Below are 8,705 nucleotides of genomic sequence, written 5' to 3' on the forward strand. Positions count from 1 at the left end.
GGATTATGTGCTTTAAATTGGTGTCCCTCTAAACACAGATAATTATTAAAATGTTTGTTGATAAACATGCTAGTTACTTTATCTTCCAAAAAGAATTGTATATCTGCTTTTGCTGAATACCAAAGTGATTTAAACATAGCCTGCATGATTCAGTTCCATAAATATTTTTTTCAGTATTTATTGGACTAAGACACTATCAGTTGAAATTGATGGAATCCAACTTAAAAGTAGTCACAATTTGAAAGCAAAATTAAAATTGTGACTATTTCTAACTTCTATACAAATGGTTAGGGGGCTGGAGCATGTATAGTATAAGGAGCAGCTGAAAGGTCCAGGTTCATCTAGCCTGCCGAGAAACAGCTAAGGGTACGTTTAATTCCTGACTTGGCTTCCTAAAGGGTTGGAGAATTTACCTACTAGTGTAGTGGAGTGGAATTCACCTCACAAGCACACAGCAAACAGAAAGAAGAATGTTACAAATGGCAGCAAGGGGGCATTCTGCCTGCATATAGGGAAAACAGTTTTTCATGAGTGGTTGAACACTACAGCAGGTTGCCTAGACAGGTTGGGGAATCTCAGGCCTCAGAGATCTTTTTAACTTCATCGGAAAAGCTTCTGAGTTGCCGGATTTAACTTTGAAGTTGGCCTTGTTCAAGCAAGGAAGTAGGACTCCAGAGATTGCTTCCAATCTGAAGTATTCTGATCTTTGGGAAAAATCAGAAAAAAGAAAACTTACCTTCAGCCTTAGTTTTCCAGCTGCATCTCTTCCTATTGCCATAGAGCCTTATTCAGTACTCTAGTGACCAAGTAGTATTTCAAGGAATATGAAAGTCCTTTCTGTTCATAAAACAGCCTTTATAAATTAATTTTGAAGCACATGAAAATAGCAGTGTATTTGAACACCAATCTGAATAGTTTTGAGTATGACAGAACTGTAACCACTGATTTATTTTGTTTTTTGTTCTTATGCAGCTAACACAAATCTTGAGAACAGGACAGAACACGTGGGAAAGTAAAAATATCCTTGCTGTTTCATTTGCTCCACTAGTACAACCAAACAGAAATGACAACGGCAAACATGACACTGTGGGACTGCGTAAGTGTCATTTGTGCTTGCTCCCTTTGGCTTGATGAGTTTTTATAGTGCCTGCTAGTGGTAGTCTAGAAGTAGGGAGACTATGCTGTACAGACATAATATGATAGAACAGGAACATACAGTTAGTAAAGCGGTACTCACTGATACATTTTTGTGTTCCTGGCACATGTTCTGGTTTGCTAAACAATAATCCTAAATTAAAATTATACAGTGTTTCCAACTTTTCTAGGCTTCTTTTCCTTTTAAGTTAAGCTTCTCTCTCTCTAGTATACATAAAATAGCAGGCTAATATTAGGTCTGTCAGGAGTGCTACTTTTCTGATGGTCTCCCAAAGAAAAATACTTCTTCTCTTCCACCTGAAACGAAAGGAAGAGGTCTAAACTGCAGATGTGGTACTGTAGGATATCAATAGCTGAGTGAGTTTGTGTCTGTCTGCAACTGATACAGTCATGCCTACCTGTTTTTAGTAGTCATTGGGGTTGGCTTTCTAGCTACAAAGCTTTGATCTAAGTTTGTAAACGTTTTTAGAAAGTCTCTGAAAGTACATTGGTTGCCAAGATGATAAGCTAATATAGTAAGGGGAAGGAAAAGTGGCAGAGAAGGGTGTAGAGCTGAAAATTTCTGTCAGGATAGTCAGGGCTAGGAGTAGAATAGCACACAGAGCTTCAGTGGGTACTTAAATTAACCCAGCAAAGAGCCTAGAAGGTAACAGCTTTTCTGTTCTGTTAACATATAACTGAAGAGAACCAGTCCTCCTGTCTTCTTCACGTGGTTCTTGCCGCCATGCACATTTTTTTAACTGTGAAACAGGTATAAACCCTTCAGGAGTCCAGGATGTCCTATCAGGTTGCATTGTCTGTAACTACTGATCTGGCTTTTAATTTTGAGAGTGGGCGTGAGCTTGCCACACATACTTGTTCCTTATTATAGTTACCTTTTGCTTTTTTTTGTTTAAAGTATAGATGATCCTTTTATGTAATCAGTTCTTTTGTAGAAATAATTCATTTTGATTGTTTTAATGCTTGCTTTTTGAGACCTCAGAAGTTATTTCCTGAAATTAACTTGTTAATACAAGATTATTTTTTCCCATCTATTCTTTACTTTAGATGTAGTCTATAATAGATATTATGTATCATGACCAGCAGTGAAATACAGAGGTGGCTTGTCAAACTTTCTGGTCTTACTATGATTTTGTACAGTCTAATTACATAAATGATAGAGGAGGATTGTCAAGTATTCTCTGTCACTATTCCTGAATTTTCAGAATAAAAATAGTGCAGACCAGTAGTGTTCAGAACTGCCTTGTAGTACAGTAAAGGTGTTTTCTGTAAGTAGCTTAATATTAATTTAAAAATCACTCTTTAGTGAGAAGAGGAAAATAACATGCAAATATACTGCTAAGTTGGCATTAGTTAAAAAACTCATTAGGGGCTTGAAGTTGTGCTGTAAAATGAAATTGGTAAGATATGTTTATTTCCACTGCTCAGGCTGATCTAGTTTTATTATGAAGCTTTAAAAAAAAAGTGTATGTGTAAAAAGTAGTGATCTGAAACTCAAGAAATAAAAATTCTAGCTAATTCCTTTTTTACAGTAACATTTGTCTATTTGTTTTAAGTCCACACACTTGTAAATTATCTTGAAAGTTCAGAGTAGTCTTGTAAACATTATCCTTCTGTAAGCTTTAGCCAGAAATTGCAGATGTCACTACTAAGTAAACATGGAGTCTATGCTATACTTTGGACAAGGCTTGAATGCCTACTGAAATATATGTAATTCTATATATATACAAACTACAGTTGTAACTCTCATGTACATAGGGCTTAGTAAAATATCTGTCAGATGGTCATTGTCGAAGTAAAATCTTACGGAAAACTACAGAGGTGTTGCTAAAAGGATCAGTTTACCAACTTAGTTATTGGTTAGGACACGGTTCACTACTGTTAGACAATTGGAAAGAAGTGGACATTAAACATCCAATAATTGCATCCTGTTCCTCTCTTTTCACATTACTGATTCTTTTTTCTTAATAGTTTGATTAATGCTTTTAGGAGAGAAACTAAGACAGGTTGGCAGTAAACCACAGCCAGATCCTCATGTTACGTGTAAATAATTTAAGATAGCTTATTCAACACCACAGTGGTTACATCTGTGGGGTGTATTGCAAGCAAGGACGAACTCTGTCTTTGGGTAGACTGTAGGCTATGTGATAAAGGTCCAGCATCACGAGCATTGGTGAAATAAATATTCTGCATCTCAACAAAATTTCACATTTGAGCAGGATATAAACATGGTTGCATTGCTTCATGCTTAACTTAGTATGGGAAGTAAACTTGTGCTGACCCACAGTATACTGTATATATTAAAAATGCTGAGCCCAGTACATCACTGCTAAGTCACAATAATAGATTTTATTGAAGTCTAATTTTCATTTAATCATAATGGAGGAGAAAATATGAAACTTCTTAGATGCAGTTAAATTTTACTCTAGGTTTGGTTAGCCTCAAATGTAATTTTTAAACATGAAGCAAGTTTGAGAAGATCACTAGTCAAAACAAAAGTGAGTCATAACTTTTGCTCAGTTTGGCTTAATTCCATGAATAACAGTGGAACTTAAGGCTACTTCTGTTATTTGAAGTCTTCCCTAGGTATCCTCCTGAGTAGTTCTGTATCCAAACAGATTACCTGCGTAGAAAATCTTTCTGGCTGTCTTGCTGTAGGACTTCCTAACTATCCTTCCTACCTATTAAGCATTTCTTAAAAAATAAATAAATAAAAATAGAGTAGGTTTGAAGCTTTTTAGAAACTCATTTTCTTTATGCTATCTCTGTGCGTGTCTGGGATTCCTGAATAGAGGTACAGGAGCTTTAGATCTTGTCTTCCTATAGGTAGTACGAATGGTTAGCAGTTACCAATTATAGCTTATGATCTGGGATGTGACTGTGAGGAGCTTCCTTTGTCTTTAAAGCTTTTAGATGCTGTTGTCTTCAAAATCAAGTAGGATACAATTAATCATAACTAAGACTAAAAATGTTTGTTTTAAATTATTTTACAGGATAAGAAAGGTGAGACTTTACTGCTTTTACACCTTTTTCAGGATGCAGTGTTTCAAAGTTCTTTGTTCCATCCTCTTTTGAAGGAATTTTTTTTGTCTGATTCTTACAAAGTGTCTCTTAACATAGTTCTGTATATGGGATGAATGTTTGCCATGTGTTACTTCAACATCTCATAGCTTGTGCTGGCATTTACTATGATTGGCATACGATTTGCAATCATGGCTTGTTTAGCCTGATCTTAGAAATGTGTTTTGAATGATTAGGTAGGGTTTTGTTCTTGGATTTTGAGTTCTGTATTAAACAAGTGGGGCTTGGTTTTGTTTTTGTTTGGTAGTTTGTTTTTTTTCTTTTGACATTACCTGAAAATGGTATTGCCAGTCATAAACATCCTTTCTGTCTCAAATACAAGTAACTGGCATGTCACTGAAGTCAGTGTAGGAAACAAAAGATTTTGTTTTAAGTGCATAGTGTTTTTTAATCTGAATGCAATATGCAGTATGTATTTATCAAAATTATTTCTGTACTAACTTTTCCCTTGCTGCAGTCTCCATTAATTTTATGCTACTTTGTGTAGGAACAAAAATGACAAGCAGGTCAAACACAGGCTGAAGAGTTTTGATTGGTGTACTTGTTTGTTTTTGTTTTCCTTGGAATTAGCCAGCCGTAGCTCATGTAGGGCAGGCATCCACCAAGTCAGCAACACGTAGTCATCACCTGTCTGTCATTGGAAAATACATGGCTTTTGGCTTTTTGTTACTTGGTTTTTTTCTTCAGGATCTCAGTAATTTTGATTCCTTTCTGCTGCAAAGATACGGGTGACTTACCTCGTTGGTCAGCTGTGAAGTTGATATGGCCCTCCCTCATCAGTTGGGTTCAGTAGGAAATAGGTAAAAGCATAGTGAGTAGAAGAGGGAGGCAGAAGGAAGAAAGAAACTTGCCTAAACAAATGTGACTTAAGGGTAGACATTCTTTCCCAGCAGCAGGATCTCAAAACAGTGTCAGCAGTAGATCCCAAGACTTGCCAGGTGCTAAAAGGTGACAGTATTTGTCGTATGCTTTCTTCAATTTATTTTAATAACCTGTTCATGTTTTCTACTTCTCTCGCACATCCATCAAGATACCTCTTAATTTCTTGGACTGTGTATTTTCTCTAAAAGATTAATCATATTCCAGAAGCTATTTTCAATTCAAATATGAGTCCTTTACGTAGCCTGTGGAATAGGAGAAGTCTTTCAGTAGTGAATATGCTACAGGGTTTGTCGAGGTGGCTCTGTTGACCCCTGTTTCATTTGTGTATTGTATCATGTACTAAAACTTCAGTTGCTCTTGAACATTAGTCTTACTGCTTTGCAGCTAATGCTTTTGCTAGAGTGAAATTTCATTTAGTGAGTATAACTTACTCTCTTTCATTGTAGCTCCATGTGCTGTTAGGAATCTCCAGGACCTTGCTCGAATATATATCAGACGCACCCTTAGAAACTTCATAAATGAGGAGATGAAAGCCAAGGGTATTGCTCAGAAGGCTCCTCCAAAACGAAAACGGAGGAGATGTCGTAGACGCAGGATTAACACCTATGTGTTTGTTGGTAATCAGCTCATTCCTCAGCCTCTAGATAGTGAAGAAGATGAAAGAATGGAAGATGATAACAAAGAGGAGGAGGATAAAGATCACAGTGAGGCCTTGAAGCCAGAAGAGCCTCCTCGAAATCTGTTGAGAGAGAAAATTATGAGTCTACCATTACCTGAATCTTTAAAAGCATACTTGACCTATTACAGAGAAAAATAACTTGGTTTAAGTAGAAATAATGCCTACTGATAGTTCCTTTATTCTTGAAAATGTAGCATTTATTAAGAAGTAGGTGGACAAATTATTATTAGTCTTTCATCAAGACTGAAATACAGCGATAAATTGTAACTTGTCTCTATCTTGTCTTTGCTACAAGGAAGACTTGCATTCAACAGTAGAATCCCTTTTTAAAAATTTATTTTTCTTTAAATTTTGAAAATGCTGTTTTAACTCTGATAGAAATATATATATGCCATTATGCAGCACTAATCAATATTTTGCATGGTAAGTCTTTTTTGATCCCTAACAGATTTGTATTGATAAAAGGATGAGTGAAATTTTATATATGCTAAATAATTGTTAAACATGTGCATCTGACTTGATGAGCAATTTGTCTGTATTTATTATTATTAGGGGAACATTTTAAACATGCAGACATTTATCCTCTAATGTCAGAATCAGACCCTTTTAAAGTTTATTTTACTATGGCTTTGTTGCAATCATTATTACTATGTTGGTATAGATGTATTCCAGCAACACAAGTGCAATAAATGTATACAGACACTGAATGACCTGGCTTTAACGAAATATGAAAATACAAGTTCTGAAATGTCAGATGACCCTGCTTCTTCTGCATTTATATCTTTTGCCAAAAGATCTTGAGAAAAGTTAACAGCTTCTCTCGGAGCCTTAATGAAACATCATACTGAATAAGAAGCAAAGCAATGCTTAACTTCAGCTCTGCTTACGTTTAACTCCATTCTACACTTCCACTATTTCTAATGAGAGGCACTTCCTCATTTGTGGGAAGTTTAGGACAGTACATTTTGTTTATTTCTACAGCTCACTGCATTGAGTCAAAATGTTTGGTAATACAAGATTGTAATTTAGGTATCAGTCATTTATATTTACTGCTTTTAAGTAGAGGTAGAATTTCAACAAAGTTTAGTTTGTATTGCTTATCGGGATAGCTATAATAGTAGAAATTTAGAATTTGTTCAGCAAATGCACTTTAGTAAGTGAATTTTATACTTAACATGCATCTCCAAGAAGGTAGACTTGTGCTAGCCTATATTTTGTTTCTGAGCATGGCTCTTAGCACAAAAATATTTATAAAATCATATGCATCTTTTGGAAACCTAAGAGTAGCAGTGCAACTGTGGGGACCCACAGTAGTGCTGATTTAAATCCTTCTATGATTTTTTCCTCTTCTCGTTGTGAAGTTACTTGCAGTTCTCATTTTTAACTTTGTTTGCTTTACCATCTTAATTTCTTCGTTCTCTCTTGTAATGTAACCATGAGGAAAAACACTCTTTATTAAAAACTTGGCATGATATGCATTAAAAGCCACAGTCATTGGAAACATCTGCCTGTTGGACCCAGTGAAAAACATTCCTCTTGAAATATCCTGCATGATACACTTTATAATATTGGTTAACATTTTTGTTGGTGTAATAATAAAATAATCACCTCTTTCTAAAACAGTAAATGTTCCTAATCCAAGTATTTATAACCAGCCAATGTTCATGTGGTCTAACAGTCCAATACTGACTTCAACATCCTAGCATTTTGTTGCATCTGAGAAGGAAGAAAATGCATAATCCCATGATACTGACTCTTTATGGTGCATTTCATGCTGTAGTCCCTGTTTTTTTTAAGGTACATCATAGTAATGTTTAAGTGGAACTTCATGAAGGCCTGTTGTACCAGCATGTGGAGTTACTTTCCGCAATATATTTACAGTGTAAGTAAACAAAACTATTTGAAATAAGTATTCTGACTTTATTTTAAAAGCAGGAAAAATAATAAATAGTTTTCCAAAATAATGATACTAATGAAGTAATTGTGACACTTCAGCTATAAGAATTGAACATAATTTTGTTTTCAATGGATTATTTTAGATGGAGTTTAATAATCTGAAGTTTGATATGTTTTTGTCTCTCCTTTTCTTGAAATCTACATCCATAAGCTCAAGAGTATGAGATTACTAAATATTACTTAAATACTTTAAGGACTTTATACAGGATGCTTTTGGAGAATAAATTTCTGCTTTCTTTCATGCCTGTATACTTGGAAAAATGGACAGCGGATGACTTGTCATGATTCTTCAGTATGTAAGTTTTGGGGTTTTTTGGAGTCACTGAAAGAGAATGTTTCTTCTGTGTTTTATATGTGGATTTATTTTACACTCTTGACTTTATATTTACATAAATAAAAAGTAGAAATGCAAAATGAATTAAAACTTAATTTCTGCCATCTCAGTTGATGATGGGGACATTGTTGCAATAAAATGGTTTTTTGGTGGTCTCTGCTTGCTTGAATTTCTGTGTTCCTGTGCAAGTATTTTCAGTTACTTGGAAATTCACATAACCACTTTGTTCATAGTTAGGTCAGTAACTTTTTAATAAAGGCTATTCTTGAATTTCAGAAATAGACTAATACACCTTGCAAAATTTTGAATTTTTTGCAAACTTTGGAAGATGAGATGCTGTTCATCACACAGGAAAGCTGTTCTGGGCCCAGCACTACTTTTGAAGTACACATGGAGAGGTGGCTTCTTCTGGAGAGCCCAGAAGCCATACTTCAGCTATATACTCAAGAACAGTTTCATGTGTTTCTTTTTTTGGTTTTGGTTTTTTTTTTCTTTTTTGTTCTAAATACTGAGATTGTTTTCACCCTTAACAGAGCAACTGTCTAGGTCAAAATAAGGAAAACTTGGAGGTAAGAATAGCAAGGGTGGTGAGTGACTAGTGAGTTGTGCTTCGTATTG

General features: G+C 35.2%; 1 protein-coding gene across 6 annotated transcripts in view; it reads left to right on the top strand.

Annotated features, from left to right (window-relative positions):
* PCMTD1 (protein-L-isoaspartate (D-aspartate) O-methyltransferase domain containing 1) overlaps nucleotides 1-8,242 on the top strand; it is a 45,904-nt gene extending 37,662 nt beyond the window's left edge. For all 6 annotated transcript variants that reach the window (XM_054814211.1, XM_054814210.1, XM_054814206.1 and 3 more), the window contains 2 exons: nucleotides 973-1,096; nucleotides 5,565-8,242. In XM_054814211.1, coding sequence (XP_054670186.1) covers nucleotides 973-1,096; nucleotides 5,565-5,935 — 495 coding nt within the window. In that variant the 3' untranslated portion in view covers nucleotides 5,936-8,242. The remainder of the gene's footprint in view (nucleotides 1-972; nucleotides 1,097-5,564) is intronic.
* The last annotated feature ends 463 nt before the right edge of the window (nucleotides 8,243-8,705 follow it).

This window comes from Grus americana, chromosome 2 (genome assembly GCF_028858705.1).
Source record: "Grus americana isolate bGruAme1 chromosome 2, bGruAme1.mat, whole genome shotgun sequence".
Lineage (NCBI taxonomy): Eukaryota > Metazoa > Chordata > Aves > Gruiformes > Gruidae > Grus > Grus americana.